Consider the following 19,872-nt stretch of genomic DNA (forward strand, 5'->3'; position numbering starts at 1 on the left):
GTCAGCTGTTGTTTCCCATAGACAGCCAGGCACACCCACACCCACACCTGGGACTGGCTCTCTAGCAGCTCCCAGAACCCAGGCCTCCTTAACACTATCATCTCCAGCAACATCCCTGACTCAGTCTCCTGGAGCGCTTCTACTGCAGGACTGTCTCTCGGAGACCTCTGGGAGCCTAGGGAGAACCTGAAGCCTTAGTTCTGGCTCCCAGGGTTAGAGAGACTCAGGCAGGTAACCACGCCTAGAAGGGAGGAAGGTAAGACCAGTCCATTCCAGGCAAAGAACCAGTGTGAATAAAAGCTGTTGGCATGAAAGTGCACATTCTGTTTGAAGACTGTGTCCTGATCTGGTGCGGGGACAGGACCATGAGCAGGATGGATGAAAGTATTGTCAGGCAGACTGAGAAGGGAATGGCCAGGTGGCAAGGTCTGAGCTCCCTGCAGGATCAGTAAGGCTCAGAGTGTCTTAGACTTAATCCTGCCCCCCTCCCCACAGATCCACCCAGCCACTAGCCTGCCTGATCCCTCAGCCAAATGGACTTCTCCCTGGGCCTACGCTTGGGGCCCCGGAATAAGAAGGCTACCTATCAGAAGCCCCCTCCATCCTCTGGGCGTGGGCCTCCAGCTACCTCTCCCTGCTTGTCCTGTCCCCCTTCTACTTGTGCCTGCCCCTGTCCCAGCTGTCCCCCGCCCACCTGTTCCTGCACTGCCTGTCCCTCATATACCTGCCCTTCTTGCCCAGGCCTCCCTGGCCCACCCTGCACCTGCTCTTGCTCTCCTTGCCCTACCTGTCCTCCCTCAACTTGTCCCCATACGTACTGCATCCCCTGCTCAAGTCCACCTTTGACCTACTGCCAGCCTTCGCCTTGCCCCATTTACCCTTGTCCCACAGGCCAGACTGCCTGTGGGAGCTCCCACCTGGGCTGCAGCAGCAGCTGCAGTTATGGCCGTGGTACTGCTTGGAAGCCTCGGGGCTCCACAGGCCGCTGCAGTTTCTGCTTCAGGAGACAGAGGGCTTCTCAAGGACTCTGTCTGATAATCTAGGCTGAGAGGACAAGTACTGGAGCTACTTCCTCAGGCAGAAGCTCTGCCTGGAGTAGAGATGGAATCAAGTGGACACCCCCTCCCCAAGTCCGGAAGGGGACCACTCCTCGGATACTAGTTTCTGGGTGTGCTTCTGCTGGTTCCAGAACCTCCTCCTCTGCACCTTCTGGAAAGGGTAAGGTAAGCATGTCCCTGGCTCCTTCCTCTCCAGGAGAGACCTCTGCCTATCTCCTTTGCAGTTCACATAGCTATGACAAGCTCCTCTTTCTTTAGGGGAGGAAACTGTTCAGCGGCCACTCCTGACTCTGGACCTCCCCTCACACTCTCGATTGTCTCAGAGTTTCCAGCCTCCTAACCTCTCATCTTCAGCCAGACAAAGGTGGTTGGCACCCCTTAGACCAGAAGAGATGACTGAGCAGAGGGCTCTTGGTTTCTCCCTCCCCTGGGATAGCTTTGATATCTTTGTCGTTTGCGTCCATCCAGGAACCTTCTGCCCAGATGTTTTGTGTTGGACGTTTCTGAAAGCTCGCTTAGCCTCATGACCTCAATCTTGTAGCAGTAACCCTGTCTCGGTCTTAGACAGCCATGCTCATCTGTCTTGGGGAAGAGGGGAGCTGGGAACACTTCTCTTCGGCTCCCAGTTGTCCTACCCACAGGTGGGTGATTTTACTTGTATGCTCCCTGTTGCGGTGGAGATGAGAGATTCAAAAGCCACCAAGTGAGGTGGCTTTTTGAATTCTGTTCTGGTGGGTTGGGCTCTTGTTGTTTTGATTTTGTTTTCCTGGAGCTGAGGACCTAACTCAGAGCCTTGTGCTTACTAAGCAAGCTCTCTACCCCAACCCTGAGACAGAGTTTTATATAGCCTCATGAACTCACCATATAGCCAAGGTTAGCTTTAAAATTCTTCCTGTCCCTACTTCTCAAGGACTAGGATGACAAGCATGTGCCACTACACCTAACTCTCCCTTGGATTTTAATTTACCTCAACTCTCAATTTCTCCTCCTTCTCTATTTTCTTTTTGGTTTTTTGAGAGTTTCTCTGTGTAACAGCCCTGGCTGACCTGGAACTAGCTCTTGTAGATCAGGTTGGCCTTAAACCCACCTGCCTCTGCCTCCCAAGTGCTGAGATTAAAGGCAGTCACCACCACCACGGCTTTTCTTACATTTTATTTAATGTGTGTGAGCACTGTCATGTATACCAGTGGATGCCGGAGGACAGCTTCTGAGAATCAGTTCTCTCCTTCCACCATGTAGGACATAGGAATTAAATTCAGATCTTCAGGTTTGGTAGCAAGTGCTTTTACATGCTGAGCCATTTTGCTAGTCCAATCCCTGTTCTCTGTTTCCTGTGGGTTTCTTTTTCTCTTTGTTTCATTCATTTGTTTTATTTATTTTTCTTTGTTTTGGACAAGCCCAGGCTGGCGTCAAACTCTGTCTTATTCTGCCTCACTCCCCAGTGCTGGAGTTATAGATGCATACCATATGCCTAGCTGATTCACAGAGGACTTTGGAGCAGTAATCGTGATGCCATCACCTGAGTCCACAGATGAAGCTTAGCATCACTAAACGTGAAGAGCCAGACCATTTGCCTGCTGTCATGATGCAGTCTGGAGCATTCAGACTAGAAAAGACGCTGGCCAAAGAGACACACAAACTGTTCAACATGAATTAAATCAAACCCCACTGCATATCATGTGTGTGTGCACGATGTTGATAAGTGTGCACATCATGTCACATGTGCGTACACAGTCACGAGTGTGCATGTCACGAGTGTGCATGTTCGTGAGTGTGCACGCCATGTGTGTGCAGGTGCTCATATACACCAGAGATTTATTCCTTAGAGCATGGTCCACCTTAGATTATTTTGCTTTGTTGTGAGACAGTGTTTCTCTGTGTAGCTCTGGCTGTCCTGAAACTCGCTCTGTAGTCCAGGCTGGCCTCGAACTCACAAAGATCCATCTGTCTTTGCCTCCTGAGTGCTGGGATTAAAGGCGTGCGCCACCACTGCTCAGCAGATTTTTTGTTTTGGAAACAGTCTTTCATTAGGTCCCGTCACTCCTGCCACCATGCCCAGTTTTCACATGGGTTCTGAGGACTGAAGTCATACCAAGTTTGTGTGCCAAGCAAGTGTTTCACCTACAGAACTAACCCTTAGAAATACAGGAGACGGAGAAGCACATTAAATGACCCAACGAGGAAATAAGTAGACGCTGGTAAAATGTGGGCGATTTTAAAGCCGGGCAGTGGTGGCACACGCCTTTAAACCCAGCACTCGGGAGGCAGAGGCAGGCGGATCTCTGTGAGTTCGGTGCCAACCTGGTCTACAAGAGCTAGTTCCAGGACAGGCTCCAAAGCTACAGAGAAATCCTGTCTCAAAAAACAAAACAAAAAAAAATGTGGGCAATTTTAAGAAAATCTGAGCCAGTTACCTACATAAGTTGATAGCTGTGGGAAAACGAGAAAGGACTTAAACTAGAGCTACAGAGCTGCCTCGGTGAGGCCTGCGGGGAGAGCTGCATCGGTGAGGCCTGCGGGGAGAGCTGCCTCGGTGAGGCCTGCGGGGAGAGCTGCATCGGTGAGGCCTGCGGGGAGGAGACTACGGACAGCCATGCAGGGATATATGGGTCTGTTTTTGTTCAAGATTTGGGGGTGCCCATGATAAAAGGATAGTTTAGAAGTTGAGAACAATCAGGGTGGTGGTGCATGCCTTTAATCTCCGCATTCAGGAGGCAGAGGCAGGTGGATCTCCATGAGTTCAAGGCCAGCCTGGTCTACAGGGTGAGTTCCAGGAAAACCAGGGCTGTTACACAGAGAAAACTTGTCTGAAGAAAAAAAAAGTTGAGAACACTTAAGTGTAGACTGGGCTGTATTTTGTTTTTGAGACAAGGTCTAATGAATTATTCAGTCCTGGCTGACCTAGAACTCACTATATAGATCAGGCTGGTCATGAACACAAAATGATCCACCTGCCTCTGCCTCTCCAGTGCCAGGATTAAATGTGTGTATTACCATTCCCACTTTGTATTCTATTGCTTTTTCTAAAATTTACTTAACATTTACCTATTTTGTGTTTGTGTGCAAGCGTGTGTGTGCATATGTGTGTGCACAAGTACACACTATGGATGTGGAGGTCAGAGAATATTTTTCAAGTCTGTTCTGTTCTTTCCTTTCACCAAGTGGGTCTTGGGATCAAACTGAGCATGTCAGGCATGGTGGCAAGCAGTTAACTCTCTGAGCCATCCCACTGGCCCTGGACTGAACTTTTGTTTGTTTGTTTTTGTTTTGTTTTGTTTTTTGAGACAGGATTTCTCTGTGTAGTCCTGGCTGCCCTAGAACTCACATTGTAGACCAGGCTGGCCTCAGACTCAGAGATCTGCCTGCCTCTGTCTCCCATCTGCGGGGATTAAAGGCGTGTGCCATCACCACCTGGCTGGACTGAGGTTTTATGATGCCAAGGAATCAGTGCTAAGTTTTCAGATGTAAGCATGGCTCTAAGGTTATTTCCTAGATCTCATACAGAAGTATGGAATAAAACAACATACTTAGCCGGGCGGTTGGTGGCGCACGCCTTTAATCCCAGCACTCGGGAGGCAGAGGCAGGCGGATCTCTGTGAGTTCGAGGCCAGCCTGGTCTACAAGAGCTAGTTCCAGGACAGGAACCAAAAGCTACGGAGAAACCCTGTCTCGAAAAATCAAAAAAAAAAAAACATACTTAATGTGAAATGTTTCAACGTAGAAATCAGAAGTAAGAGTGGCAGACTTTATAATGGTTGAATTAAATATGTATGGGCTCATGAAATTATGTAGTCGAAATTTGAGTACGTTTGAACCCTTTAATAATAAAAGTTCAGAAAGAAACTGTGCTGGTAAATTGGTTTCTAACAAGTCTCTGAGCATTTCTCCCTGAAAGCTAAGATTTTCTCATGTTTCTCGTACAGATTCTAATCCTGCAAGTCCTGTTAGAAGAGTGCCCTGGAACAGATTCAATGCAATGCCCATCAAAATCCCAGCAAAATTCTTCAAAGACCTCGAAAGAACGGTACTCAACTTAATATGGAAAAGCAAAAAACTCAGGATAGCTCAAACAATCCTGGGCAATAAACTTCTGGAGGCTTCACAATCCCTGACTTCAAACTCTACTACAGAGCTACAGTACTGAAAACAGCCTGTTTTCATAAGAACAGACAGGAGGACAAATGGAACCAAATAGAAGATCCAGATATCAATCCACATATCTTCAAACACCTGACTTTGATAAAGAAGCAAAAAAAATATCAAATAGAAAAAAGAAAGCATATTTAACAAATGGTGCTCACATAACTGGATATCAACATGAAGAATAAAAATAGACCCATATCTATCACCATGCACAAAACTCAAGTCCAAATGGATCCAAAACCTCAACATAAAGCCAGCCACACTGAACCTTATAGAAGAGAAAGTGGGAAGCACACTTGAACGCATTGGCACAGGGAACCACTTCCTAAATATAATCCCAGCAGCACAGATGTTGAGAGAAACAATTAATAAATAGAACCTCCTGAAACTGAAAAGCTTCTGTAAAGCAAAGGACACGGTCAACAAGACAAAACGACAGCCTACAGAATGGGAAAAGATCTTCACTAACCCCACATCAGACAGAGATCTGATCTCCAAAATAGACAAAGAACTCAAGAAATTGGACACCAAAAGATCACATAAAACAGGGGCTGGAGAGATGGCTCAGAGGTTAAGAGCACCAGCTGCTCTTCCAGAAGTTCTGAGTTCAATTCCCAGCAACCACATGGAGGCTCACAACCATCAGTACTGAGATCTGGCGCCCTCTTCTGGCGTGCAAGCATACATTGAGGCAGAATGTTGTATACATAATAAATAAATAAATCTTAAAAAAAATCATATAATCCAATAAAAAAAAGGAGTACAGACCTAAACAGAGAACTCTCAACAGAGAAATCTAAAATGGCTAAAAGACACTTAAGGAAATGTTCAACATCCTTAGTCATCAGAGACATGCAAATCAAAACAGCTCTGAGATTCCATCTTACACCTGAAAGAATGGCTAAGATCAAAAACACTGATGACAACTTATGCTGGAGAGGTTGTGGGGAAAAGGGAACACTCCTGCATTGCTGGTGGGAGTGCAAACTGATACAGCCCCTTTGGATGTCAGTGTGGCGATTTCTCAGAAAATTAGGAAGCAACCTTCCTCAAGACCCAGTAATACCACTTTTGGGTATATATCCAAAGGATGCTCCATCTTGCCACAAGGACGTGTGCTCATCTATGTTCATAGCAGCTTTGTTTGTCATAGCCAGAACCTGGAAACAACCTAAATGCCCCTCGACCAAAGAATGAATAAGGAAAATGTGGTATATTTATACAATGGAGTACTACACAGCAGAAAAAAATAATGACAGCACAGTGCTGAATGAAATTCAAGGACTTGGGAGGTGGAGGCACGAAGGATGGAAGTTCAAGATTAATTCTGACTACATACTTAACGGAAGGCCAGCCTGGACTACAGAGTGGGTTTCAGGGCAGTCAGGGCTGTTACACAGAGAAATTCTGTCTCAATAAACCAAAATAATAAGAATAATACATTTTTTATGGGTATGCGTGTGGGCCTAAGTGATTGCACACATACTACTCTCCTGCAGATACTGTTACCCGTCAGAATAGGCCAGTCAGATCCCCTGGAGCTGGAGGTACAGGGGGGTCTGAATCACGTACTGGGAACCAAATTCTAGTCCTCTGCAAGAACAGCAAGTGCTCTTAATTTGTTAATCTTTGAACATTCTCTCTAGCTAATAATAATAATTACTATTATTAATTTATTTTTTTGAGACAGATTCTCATTCTAGTCAAGTCCTGGAACTTACTATGTAACCCAAGTTGGTTTTAAACTCTCAGTAATTCTCCTGCCTCGGCCTTCCAAGTACACAAGTACAAGTATTATATGAGCCACCATATCATGGTAGGAAGTCTTCTCTAATAACATGACATTTGAAAAGAAGGCTGGAGAGGTGGCTCAGTGGTTAAGAGCATTACCTGCTCTTCCAAAGGTCCTGAGTTCAATTCCCAGCAACCACATGGTGGCTCACAACCATCTGTAATGATGTCTGGTGCCCTCTTCTGGCCTGCAGACATACACACAGACAGAATATTGTATACATAATAAGTAAATAAATATTTAAAAAAGAAAAGAAAACTGGAGGCGGAAAAAAAAAGGTAAATATCTTGTCGCCGAACCTTGCAGGAAGCAGTGTACAGAGGCCCAGGTGGAAGGAAGTGTAGACAGAGCAGTAGGTAGGGTGATAGAGTATGAAGTCATGGAAGTAGCAAGAAGCCCGGGGACAGATGTATCTGTACACCATTAGAAAGATTTGACTTCCATCCTCAGGGAAAAGGCAAGCCACTGGAGGGTCTCCAGGGCATAATATTGAGGCTGAAGAAAATTTAACAAACATCCCAAGATAAAGCAGTTCCTAGGAAGCAGGAAGTAGGAGTTGAGCTCAAGGACTGAAGTTTTCTATGCTGCCACTGAACGTTTAGCCTTCCTCATTTGGGCACTGCTCTCCTATGAGTTCACACAAAGAAGGTGGGACTCGAGGGAAGAAGTAAGGAAGCTTGGCTAAGCTAGTAAAGTGAAGGGTAAACCTGGAACCTCAATCTACGTGCAGCCGGAGTCCAAGTTCTTTACACCACACCGCCTCCCTCAGGTGTCTGGACAACACTGACTGCTGGCCGGGATGTCATTATCGGAGATGCAAACCCTGGATAGCCTCGGCTTAGGGCAGCCGCTGGCTCGGAGGGACCGCCGGCCTCCTTCCGAGGTACCGCGTGGAGGAAAACAGACAAAATACGTTTTCATCTGGGATGTCCGCGGGTATCCGCGAGGTCGAGGAGTCAACGGCACCGGACACAACGCCACTAGAAGCCGCCGGCCTCCCGGCTAACCCCTTCCCCACTGCTCTTCGGGCTCCAGGGCGGGGGCAGGATGGAGGGGCGGGGCTTCGGCGCCGCGCCCCCGTCACGTGACGGGGCCATCATGGCGGCGGCCACGGGCCAGCCCGGCTCCCGGAAGCAGGCTCTGAGGGGCGGGCGCGCTGCTGGAACCCGAACGGAGCCGGAGCCAGTGCGGGGAGGGCGGCCCGGCGGCCTGGAGCCGGACGTGTCCGGAGCGTCCCCGCAGACCGGGGCAGCAGGTGAGACGGAGGCCGGGCGAAGCGCCAGCGGATGAGGGGACGCTAGGCTGGGGCTAGGGGGCGCAGGGAGTTCGCGTGACCTAGAGTCGGGGGAACCTGCCATGCACGCGCGTGACCGTGAAGCACTTGGGGAGGCCCGCGCGGGCGGAAGGGATGCTCGGGTTAGATGTGGAGACATCGAGCTCCAAAACTGGCTTATCAGTGCGAATGGGAGGTAACAGAAGAAACGTACAGGAGCTATCATGGAGAAGGGCAGTAGCCCCTTTAGAACCTGCGGGACCGGGATTACTGAAAGGAGCCCCACTTTGCAGTAGTGCCAGGCCAGGGTGGGGCGAGTGCTCTGGCCTCTCCCCCATCTCCCTGCCCCACAGAGTCCTAGGAGACAACTACTCCTCCCACCCACCCGACTGGTCCCTCCGGTCTGAGCTCTGGGGGAGTGGAACTGACACGGAGTTGGGTGGAGCTGCCTTCTGCTTAGACACACAACCCCTTGACTGTGCCACCTGGATTATGGATGTGACTATGACCAACGTTCTCTCCCCAGGTCGTCCGGGGGCCCACCATGCTGGTGACTGCCTATTTGTCTTTCGTGGGCCTCCTGGCCTCCTGCCTGGGCCTGGAGCTGTCAAGATGCCGAGCCAAGCCCCCTGGAAGGGCTTGCAGCAACCCCTCCTTCCTTCAGTTTCAACTAGACTTCTATCAAGTCTACTTTCTGGCCCTGGCAGCAGATTGGCTCCAAGCCCCCTACCTGTATAAACTTTATCAGCATTACCACTTCCTGGAGGGTCAGATTGCCATCCTCTACGTTTGTGGCCTTGCCTCCACAGTCCTCTTTGGCCTGGTGGCCTCCTCCCTTGTGGATTGGCTGGGTCGTAAGAAGTCTTGTGTCCTTTTCTCCCTCACTTACTCTCTGTGTTGCTTAACCAAGCTTTCTCAAGACTACTTTGTGCTGCTGGTGGGCCGAGCCCTTGGTGGGCTGTCAACTGCTCTGCTCTTCTCAGCCTTTGAGGCCTGGTACATCCATGAGCATGTGGAGCGTCATGACTTCCCTGCCGAGTGGATCCCGGCTACCTTTGCCCGAGCCGCCTTCTGGAACCATGTGCTGGCTGTGGCAGCAGGTGTGGCGGCTGAGGCTGTGGCTAGTTGGATGGGACTGGGGCCCGTGGCACCCTTTGTGGCTGCTATCCCTCTTCTGGCTCTGGCAGGGGCCTTGGCCCTTCGTAACTGGGGAGAGAATTATGACCGTCAGCGTGCCTTCTCCAAGACCTGTGCTGGAGGCCTGCGCTGCCTGCTGTCCGACCGCCGCGTGTTGCTGCTGGGCACCATACAAGCCCTGTTTGAGAGTGTCATTTTCATCTTTGTCTTCCTCTGGACACCTGTGCTGGATCCACACGGGGCCCCGCTGGGCATTGTGTTCTCCAGCTTCATGGCTGCCAGTCTGCTGGGCTCTTCCCTGTACCGCATTGCTACCTCCAAGAGGTACCACCTTCAACCCATGCACCTACTTTCCCTTGCTGTCCTCATCGTCGTCTTCTCTCTCTTTATGTTGACTTTCTCTACCAGCCCTGGCCAAGAAAATCCTGTGGAATCCTTCATTGCTTTTCTACTTATTGAGTTGGCCTGTGGGCTCTACTTCCCCAGCATGAGCTTCCTTCGAAGAAAGGTGATCCCAGAGACAGAGCAGGCTGGTGTTCTCAACTGGTTCCGAGTGCCCCTGCACTTATTGGCCTGTCTGGGGCTCCTTGTCCTCCATGACAGTGATCGAAAAACAGGCACTAGGAATATGTTCAGCATCTGTTCTGCTGTCATGGTGATGGCTCTGTTGGCAGTAGTGGGACTCTTCACGGTGGTGAGACACGATGCTGAGTTGCGGGTGCCCTCGCCCACAGGGGAACCCTATGCCCCTGAGCTTTGAAGCTTCCAGGACAAGGGGTCGGGGATGGACTCTTGAATCCCACCTACCCAGCTGTACGACTCACTTTGTGACTCTGTCCTGCAGCCCCTCTTGCCAGTGCTTTGTATTGGGAAGGACATGGGGGTGATGGACTAGAAAGGTGCCAAAAGTTGACTGTGTTATTCCTTTCCTCCTCGCCGTATAAAAATAAACACTTTTAATGGATCATTGATTTGATTTACTGTATCCACCTCAGTTTCTGGTGAGGGGGCAACTGGAGATTTTGGGGTAGACGTGGGATTACTAGCAACCACTCTCTATTCCTGACATCTTCAAGTCTGTTTCCAGTCAACCAGAACTGTGAAGTGCTTCTCAGCAGAACTGGGCAGAAATCCTCCATCTTCTCGACTGTGCCAGGTGCCCTCCCCAGTGGTCCACATGCAGGGGAAGATGAGCTCTTGAAGCTGGGGTCACAGGCATGTGCAGGATGCTCGACTTGTTACCTGGTGCTGAGATCTGAGCTCTAGTCCTCATGATTACATGCAGCCATCTCATCATCATAACCACTGAGCCGTCTCTCGAGCTGCGAAGGGGAAGATGGCCTTTGAGCATGTGGTCAGTGCCCTGTGTATCAGGCCATTGAACAAAGATTCCAGAGGTTTGGGCTGCTGTTCTGCAGTGACTGCCCCGTTAGAATAAACTAAGTTCTTTCCCGTTCTGAACATGCATGCCTGCCTGCCTTCTGCTTTGTGGCTACAAATGCCCCATTTGTCCAGGGCCATCTAGGCATATAGGTCCTGTGTCCCTCCTTGGAACATAAGCAAAGGGCCACCAAGAAAAGAGTGGAAAGGGCTGAGGGACAAGGACATCTTGTCTGTACCTGATTCTTCCCCACCCAGCCTGGGTGAAGGCTAGCAAGTCATCAGGGCAGGAAATAGTACCAGTGGGAACACCAGTTTTGTGGGCCCCTCCCTGCCTCGCCTCTGATTGTATCTGTCTTTCCTCCTCCCAGCAGAACCTGGGCTTCCCAAGGAAAATGGAGGCTACTTTAAAAAGGGTGGGGATGGAGGGAGAGTGCCTCAAGGGTGTGTCCTGGAATGTGCTTGAGATGGGCATGGGGGACCCACATATTCTGGAAAGGAATTAATTACTTTTCCTTGGGTCTTAGAAGAATTCAGGATGTTCCAAATCCTGTAAGTACCAGCCTGTGTGGAGAAATAGCATAAGCTGATGGTGGAGTTTCTGCAGCAGGGGGCTGGGGAAATGGACCAGTCTCAAATGCCCACTCAGCAGAAAAAGGCAATGTCTTCCCACCCAGGCTGTGGAAGTTGAGGGTAAGTACAAAAGCAGGTACCATCATCATCCCCCCCACACTGCCCCCATCATCTTGAGGCTAAAGAAAGTCTGTTGCAATAATTTAACTTCCTTTTTCTGCCCATTGAACTGGACCATGATGCATTTTATAGTTATCTGTAGACATTCTGTCTTTTCCTGTCATATTGTGATCTCTTGAGGGTGGGAGGAAAACATCTCATTCACTCGAGCCTCTGCATATATACACACAAGTGCCCGTGCCCAGTGTGTGTGTGGAGAAGAAAGAGTTTACCTCCCATAGTCAAGAGTGGCCCATGCAGAAACCTATTAGAATACAGAGAATCTAGAGCTTAGCTCATGATTTGGTTTTGTTGTTGGTTTCTGTTTTTGAGACAAGGGTCTCACTGTGCAGTCCTGTCTGGCCTGAACCTGAATCTATAGAGCAGCCTAGCCATGAAGTCTCAGGTGGCCGCGTGGAGTTACAGATGTCCATGCATAGCTAGTGGCTTGTTTTATAAATGACAGTAGTACTTACTGACAGAGCTATGATGGGGGTTGGGCTCATTTTTTAAAAATTTATTTATTCTTATATACATTGGAGTTTTGCCATGGGTGTTGGGTCCTCTGGAACTGGAGTTACAGACAGTTGTTAGCTGCCATGTGGTTGCTGGGAATTGAACCCAGGTCCTCTGGAAGAACAGTCAGTGCTCTTAACCACTGGGCCATCTCTCCAGCCCCTGGGCTTATATTTTTAAATGATAAGAATGCAAGGGAGGGTCACAACCATCTGTAATGGGGTCTGGTGCCCTCTTCTAGCCTGTAGGCATATAGGCAAACAGAATATTGTATCCATAATAAATAAATAAATATTTAAAAAAAAAGAATGCAAGGGAAAGGGAGACTAGGAAGTTCCTTTGCTTTTGTCCTTGGTGAGCTCATTTCAAAGGGTCAGGGCTAGGTGTATTCTTCCCTGTCCCACTCTGTGCGAAGCTCTTAGGGCAGCTTAGAATTGTTGCTATCACTGTGAACATTTTTTAACTGAGTACCTACTTTGTGCAGTGCATTGTATTGCTAGTGATTTTATTTCCTAAACTTGAGAGGAAAATCCATGTAAATGGAGTTCTTGACTAACAAAGCCAGGCAGTGGTGGCCACACCTGTAATTCTGGGAGGCAGAGGCAGACTGATGTCTGTGGGTTTGAGGTCAGCCTCGTCTACAGAGTGAGTTCCAGGAGAGGTTCCAAAGCTACACAGAGAAACCCTGTCTTGGGGGGAAAAAAGTCATGTAGCAAGTGAGTGTAAACAGATTAAAGCTTGCTTCTTGTTACCAGCCCGGTGACCCTGCCGTGAGACACACACTGCTTATGTCCACTGGGTTTTCATCTGCTTGGATTTTCTTCTCCAGCCTTGCTCTTCATCCCAAGCTCTGTCCCCAGAGATAGACCAGGGTGAGAGCTTGTAGGCTCTGCCATCCGATCCTTAATAATAGTTCATATGTAGATATTGATGCCCACATAGGCATGCTGTTTGAGGCTGCACAGTTGGTTAACTGACCCTTTGCATGGGCGTTCAAGCCTGTACTCCCAGAACTTGGGAAGCTGAGCATTGGGAGCAAAAGTACAAGGTCACGTTAAAGCTGCATAACAAACTTAAATGTAGTCTGGGCTACACAGCAAGACCCTTACTCAAAAGAAAAAAGAAAAAAAGAAAAGAAAATCTTAGGTGGGGCTGGAGAGATGACTCAGAGTTAAGGCTCCTCTTCCAGAGGTTCTGAGTTCAATTTTCACAACCACAACCAGCTATAATGAGATTTGATGCCTTCTGGCATGCAGGTATACATGCAGACAGAACACTGTATACATAATAAATAAATGTTTGAAAAAAACAAATAATAAGTTAAAAAAAAACTTAGGTAAAGTAGCACAAGTCTACAATCCCAACACTCAAGAGGTATGGGTTGGAGGGTCAGGAGTTCAAGGCCATCTTTAGCTATAAAGCAAGTTGATAAGTTGGGCGGTGGTGGCCCACGCCTTTAATCCCAGCACTCGGGAGGCAGAGGCAGGCGGATCTCTGTGAGTTCGAGACCAGCCTGGTCTACGAGAGCTAGTCCCAGGACAGGCTCCAAAACCACAGAGAAACCCTGTCTCGAAAAAACAAAAAACAAACAAAAAAAACCCAGCAATAACAACAAAATAATAGCATCCAGACCCAGCTCTCTGGTCCAAATCTGGTTCCTCTGTTTCCTACCTCAGTTTCCTTATCTGTGAAATGGGAAGGACAACATGGTTTCTACCCTAGAGCTCTTAGAAAACTGAATGAATTGCTGTGCTTAAGCCTGCAGATAGCACTTGGCCCGCACTTTAAGTACTACATAAGTGTTTGATTATCTTCAGTGCCGGAGTCTGAACCAGGGCTTCACACGTACTGACGTCCCGAGCAAGTGCCCTGCTACTGAAATGCATCCCAGCCTTAGCTGTTTGTTTTTACATTTTAGTTCTCGACTTTTCTAATGCAGCTGTGTTTCTCATTGGGGAATGAGAGAGAGTGGATGGGCTGTGAGGGATACAGAGCTTGCCAGCCTGTCCCAAGGGCTGGGGGATTCCCAGCAGTGTTTACTCTTGGTCCCAGCCCAGATGGAAGAATCAGGCTATCCAAGTGACCTTCTGCCTTGGGTGTATGTGTGCAGCTGAGTCTCAGTATATTCCACTTGAATCCTTTCCTCTTCCTCAAGTGGGAAGGTCAGCTTGGGGTCAGACTTGATACCAACCACAATCTTCCTTCTAGAACCTTTGCGCATTTTCACACAGCCAGACACATAATGCTTTTCTATGGCTTTTAAATGGTCCTGAGGAGAGAAGAGGAGCATCTCAAAGAACCACGTGGACAAAAAGGGAGTAATCGGTTCCAAGGCCTGGTTGACTGTCAAGGGCGTGCGTCCCATTCCCCAGTGCTCTTCCCATAACTCAACCCTGTGATTCTCCTTCACCCCTCCCAATCTCTCTGACTCCATTCTCCTCTGTTTTATTATTGTTTGGGCTAAGGTCTTAAACTCACAGAGCTCCACCTGTGTCTGCTCTCCAAGTGCTAGGATTCAAAGGTGTGCACCATCTGCCTTTAATCCCAGCACTTCAGAGGCAGAGGCAGGTGGATCTGTGTGAATTCAAGGCCAGTCTGGTCTAGAGAGCAAGTTCCAGGGCAGCCAAGGCTACACAAAGATACTCTGGGTTTTTTGTTTTGTTTTTTAAAGATTATGGTCAATGTTCTGCCAGCATATATGCCTGCAGGCCAGAAGGGGGCACCAGATCTCACTATACATGGTTGTGAGCCACCATGTAGTTGCTGGGAATTGAACTCAGGACCTTTGGAAGAGCAGCCAGTGTTCTTAACCTCTGTGCCATCTCTCCAGCCCCTCCTAAGGTTTTTTTTTCTTATTTAGCTGTGGCTGGCCTGGAACTTAAAGAGATATGCTACCTCTGCCTCCCCAGTGCTGGGATTAAAGATGTGTATCACCACCCCAAACCTGCCTTTTGTTTTGGAGAGAAGGTCTCACTCTTTAACCCTGGCTAGGCTTGAACTTGTGATTGTTCCGTCTCTGCCTCTGGACTGGTAGATTTGCCCATGTGTGTCACCAAGGCAGGCAGTTTTTAAGAAAATTATGAGTGTGATGATATAGGCCTGTGATTCCAGTACTTCAGAAGCAGAGGCAGGAGGATTGCCAGAAATTCAAGGCCAACCTGGGCTGTGTAAGGAAATCTTGTCTCAGACAAACAAAATACCCAGAACATCAAAATTTTATAGGCTCCTTGTAAAGGTCAAATGAGAATACAGAATTGAATATTTAATATAAATATGTAATGATAAACATGTAAATGCTTTATTAAAACACATTTATACTATAGCAGTATTGTTGCTTTAAGCAATTAATGTTATTTGATTGGACACATTCTGAGTAAGTCTTGCTAGCTGATCTCATCATTGTGTGAATGTCATAGAGTGTACCTACAAAATTAGATGGGCATAAAGTCAATAGATGACAAACCTTAGGGGCTCCTGTCATATCTGTGGTCTGTCATTAAACAGAAAGTTATGAGTTAAGTGACCAAGTGTCAGAAGGTCAACATCAGATATGGCCACAGTAAATGTATTTTGGCAGTCTGCTGCTCCATTGGATTACATTACTTTTTTTTTTTTAAATATTTTTATTTATTATGTATACAGTGTTCTGTCTTCATATATGCTTACTCGCCAGAGAGGGCACCAGATCTCATTACAGATGGTTGTGAGCCACCATGTGGTTGCTGGGAATTGAACTCAGGACCTCAGGAAGAGCAGTCAGTGCCCTTAACCTCTGAGCCATCTCTCCAGCCCCCTACATTACTTTTTAACTTAATTTTTAAAGATGTGTTTAAGGGGCTTGAGAGATGGCTCAGCAGTTAAGAGCAACTGGCTGCTCTTCTAGAGGACCTGGGTTCAATTCCCAGCACCTACATGGCAGCTCACAACTGTCTGTAACACCAGTCCCTAGAGGATCCAACACCCTCACACAGACACACATGCAAGTAAAACACCAATGCATGTAAAAATACATTTTTTTAAAAAGTTGTATTTAATTTTTTTTAGATTTTTTTATTTTATGTGTGTATAAGTATTTTGCTTTTATATATGTATGTATACCACATGTGTGCCCAAGTAGGTCAGAAGAGGTCATCAAAACCTCTGGAACTGGAGTTGCTGATGGTTGTGAACGCTCATGTGTGCTAGGAACTGAACCCAGGTCCACTGGAAGAGAAGGAGGTGCTCCTTAACTGCTGAGCCACCACTGCAGCCCCACTAATTATTATGATCTTATTATTACATCATTTCACCCTACCTTTATTTGTCAGTTTTTGATTTGTTTTTTTTTTTTTTTTTGTTTTTTTGAGACAGAAAAACCAACCAGCTCCCATATCATAACATGGAGACTTATTATTCATTATGAATTCCCTCCCCACAAAAAGGATAAAAGCCAGGCGAGTCGTGGTGCACGCCTTTAATCTCTGCACTTGGGAACAGGTGGGTCTCTGAGTTTGAGGCTAGCCTGGTCTACAAAAAGAGTGCGAGGACAGGCTCCAAAGCTACACAGAGAAACCCTGTCCCAAAAGTCCAAAAACAAAAAAATTATGACTGCTTGGCCTTACCTTATGCTTGTCTCACTAGCTCTTATAACTTATTTTAACCTGTTTCTCTGCCTGTTTTACCTTTCTTTCACTGTGTATGTTCTACTCCATGGCTGGCTGGCTGGCTGGCTGGCTGGCTGGCTCGCCCCAGACATCTTCCTCTTTTTCTCCCTCATTCTCTTCTCTCCCTTTTTTCTTCTCGTACTTATTTTTTCTGCCCACCAGCCCTGCCTATTCCTCCTGCCTAGCTATTGGCCATTCAGCTTTTTATGAGATCGATCAGATGCCTTAGGAAAACAAGGTAAAAACAGCAACACATCTTCACACCCTAAAACAAATGCAGCAGTAAACAAATGCAATACCTCTTTGCCCGGTTAAAGTAACATCCGTAACAAGATTTCTCTGTCCTGGAACTCCCTCTATAGATCAGTCTGGCCTCAAACCAAGAGATTCACCTGCTTCTGCCTCCTAAGTGCTGGGATTAAAGGCATGTGCTATTATTATTATTTTTTAGATAGTATTATTACATACCATTGGCTGGCCTGGAAATCACTATGTAGTCCAGCCTAACCTCAAACTCAGTAATCTGCTTGCCTCTGCCTCCCAAGCACTGGGATTAAATGTGTGTGCCACCACACCTGGAAATTATTGATTTTAATTAATTGAGACAGGATATCATCACGTGGACCTGACTGTCTTGGATCTTGCTTTGTAAACCATGCTGGCATTGAACTTTGCCTCTGCGTCCCAAGTGCTGGATCCAGTGATTTTTAAAAGAAAAACTGGGTTATACTGGGATGGATAGGCAGGGCTATGTAGAGACCCTGTCAAACAAACAAACAAATAAAAGATTCATTAAAAATATTGTTCTGAGGGGCTGGAGAGATGGCTCAGAGGTTAAGAGCACTGCCGGCTCTTCCAAAGTTCCTGAGTTCAATTCCCAGCAAATACATGGTGGCTCACAACCATCTGTAATGGGGTCTGGTGCCCTCTTCTGCCCTGCAGGCATACATGCAGACAGAATATTGTATACAAAATAAATAAATAAATAAAATAAAATAAAATTGTTTTGAGCTGGGTGTGACGGCTCACACTTTTAATTCCAGCACTTGGGAGGCAGTGGTAGGCAAATCTCTGAGAGTTCGAGACCAATCTGGAACTACAGAGTGAGTTCCAGGACAGTCAAGACTGCTAACACAGAGAAACCCTGACTTGAAAAACTAAACAAAACAAACCCATATTGTTTTGTTGGAAATGGATGTATAACTTAGTGGTACCTAGGTGTAACCGATTGCACTACAGATAATTAAATATATAAATTCTGTAATTAAACTAAGTGTGATGCTCCAGGCCTACAATCCGTACTTAGGGATTGGATACAGAAGCAAGTTCTAGGATGGTCTAGGTATATGAGACCTTGTCTTAAAACGACAAAGAAATCTGTGTATTTAAATTGGGTCCTATCTCCAATACATAATATACGTGTGAATGTATATAAATATGTATATGCATATGCTACACACAGAGAAAATTTCTAAAATCTGAAATCCGAAGCACTTCCAGAGTGTTCAACGTTACAGGATGTAACCCTAAGTATTTCATTAAATACACTTGCCTGTATCCCTGGTCCCCTCCCCCTTTTATGTATGTGTGTTTCTGAATGTATACATGCATGCAACACGTGTTCAGGAGCCCAAGGAGGTCAGAAGAGACATCAGATTCCCTGGAACTAGAGTTACAAATGGTTTTGAGCTCCGTGTGGAACCAGCAGAGGAACCAGATCCTCTGTGAGAACAACGAAGTGCTCCTCTTAACCACTGAGCATCTCTCCAGCTCCATTATTTTCCCTCATCCTCCTTTTTTTTTTTTTTTTGAGCTGGGACTAACCCAGTATATCTCTACGTAGCTCTGGCTAGCCTGGACTTGGCCGCAAACTCACAGAGACCCACCTACTTTCAGTGCTGGGATTGCAGGTACCCCGTTTGTACCCCTTTTTATAAAGACCAGACAAATGAAGCTGGGACTAGACTCTAGCTCCATTACCCAGTCTCAAGTTCAAAATTCTTTCCACTATCTTGAGCTGCCTCTTTTTTTTTGTTTTGTTTTGTTTTTCGAGACAGGGTTTCTCTGTGGTTTTGGAGCCTGTCCTGGAACTAGCTCTTGTAGACCAGGCTGGTCTTGAACTCACAAAGATCCGCCTGCCTCTGCCTCCCAAGTGCTGGGATTAAAGGCGTGCACCACCACCGCCCCGCTTTGCGCTGCCTCTTTTTATACTTAGGATTCAGATGCAAAATTAAAGTCCATGATTAGGGCTGGTAAGATAGCTCAGAAGTTGAGGATTCCTGCTGCCTAGCCTGATGACCTGAGTTCCAGCCCCAGAACCCACATAGTTGAGAGAGAGAAAACAGACTTCTACAAGCTGGTATCTGTTCTCTGTCCTCCATGCACACCCATGGCTCCCTATGAATACATATACAATAAATAAATAAATAAATAAATTACCTGAGTCAATTTTTTTTTCTTTGAGACAGCGTTTCCCTGTAGTTTTTGGTGCCTGTCCTGGAACTAGCTCTTGTACACCAGGCTGGCCTGGAACTCACAGAGACCCTGCGGGCTCTGCCCTCCAGTGTTGGGATTTGTGCGCCACCACTCCCCACTTTTTCATGCGTTATTTGTCTGCATGTACATATGTGGACCAGATGTGTCTAGTGCCAGAAGGGGTCCAAAGACAACTCAGGGCCAGGTCGTTTGTGAGCCTCCATGTGGATGCTGGGAACAAGAAAAGCAAGTGCTCTTAACTGTTGAGCCATCTCTCCGGTTTTCCTACTTTTTATTTTGAAAAAAAGTTGCTCATACTGATAACCTTGAACTCACTCGGTAGTTCAGGCAGGCTTTGAACTAGAGATCCTCCTGCCTCAGGCTTCCCAGTATCTGGGATTATTGGTGTGCCTTAACAGGCCCACCTTGTAACGAACTTGTAGAAAAAAACAAATATTATTTTTTTTAAAAATTAATTTTATTAGCCGGGCATTGGTGGATCTCTATGAGTTTAAGGCCAGCCTGGTCTATAAGAGCTAGTTCCAGGACAGGACCCAAAGCTACAACGAAACCCTGTCCCAAAAAAACCAAAATAATAATAATTATTTTATTTTACTTTATTATGGGTGATGGCAGCATACACCTTTAATCCCGGCACTAAGGAGGCAGAGGCAGGCAAATATCTGTAAGTTCAATGCCAGCCTGGTCTACAGAGATAGTTTT

The 19,872-nt window shown here is 47.0% G+C and overlaps 2 protein-coding genes across 2 annotated transcripts; both read left to right on the forward strand.

The window, feature by feature from the left end:
• Positions 1-533: 533 nt before the first annotated feature.
• On the forward strand, positions 534-1,043 carry LOC142844784 (uncharacterized). The gene has a single exon (XM_075963591.1). It carries the CDS (start codon positions 534-536, stop codon positions 1,041-1,043), a length of 510 nt encoding a protein of 169 aa, XP_075819706.1.
• A 7,064-nt stretch (positions 1,044-8,107) lies between these two features.
• On the forward strand, positions 8,108-10,367 carry Slc61a1 (solute carrier family 61 member 1). The gene is made up of 2 exons (XM_075960764.1): positions 8,108-8,248; positions 8,793-10,367. The coding sequence occupies exon 2, from the start codon at positions 8,811-8,813 to the stop codon at positions 10,161-10,163; it is 1,353 nt and encodes a 450-aa protein (XP_075816879.1). The 5' UTR covers positions 8,108-8,248; positions 8,793-8,810; the 3' UTR covers positions 10,164-10,367.
• The last annotated feature ends 9,505 nt before the right edge of the window (positions 10,368-19,872 follow it).

This window comes from Microtus pennsylvanicus, chromosome 2, assembly GCF_037038515.1.
Source record: "Microtus pennsylvanicus isolate mMicPen1 chromosome 2, mMicPen1.hap1, whole genome shotgun sequence".
In the NCBI taxonomy this organism is placed as follows: domain Eukaryota; kingdom Metazoa; phylum Chordata; class Mammalia; order Rodentia; family Cricetidae; genus Microtus; species Microtus pennsylvanicus.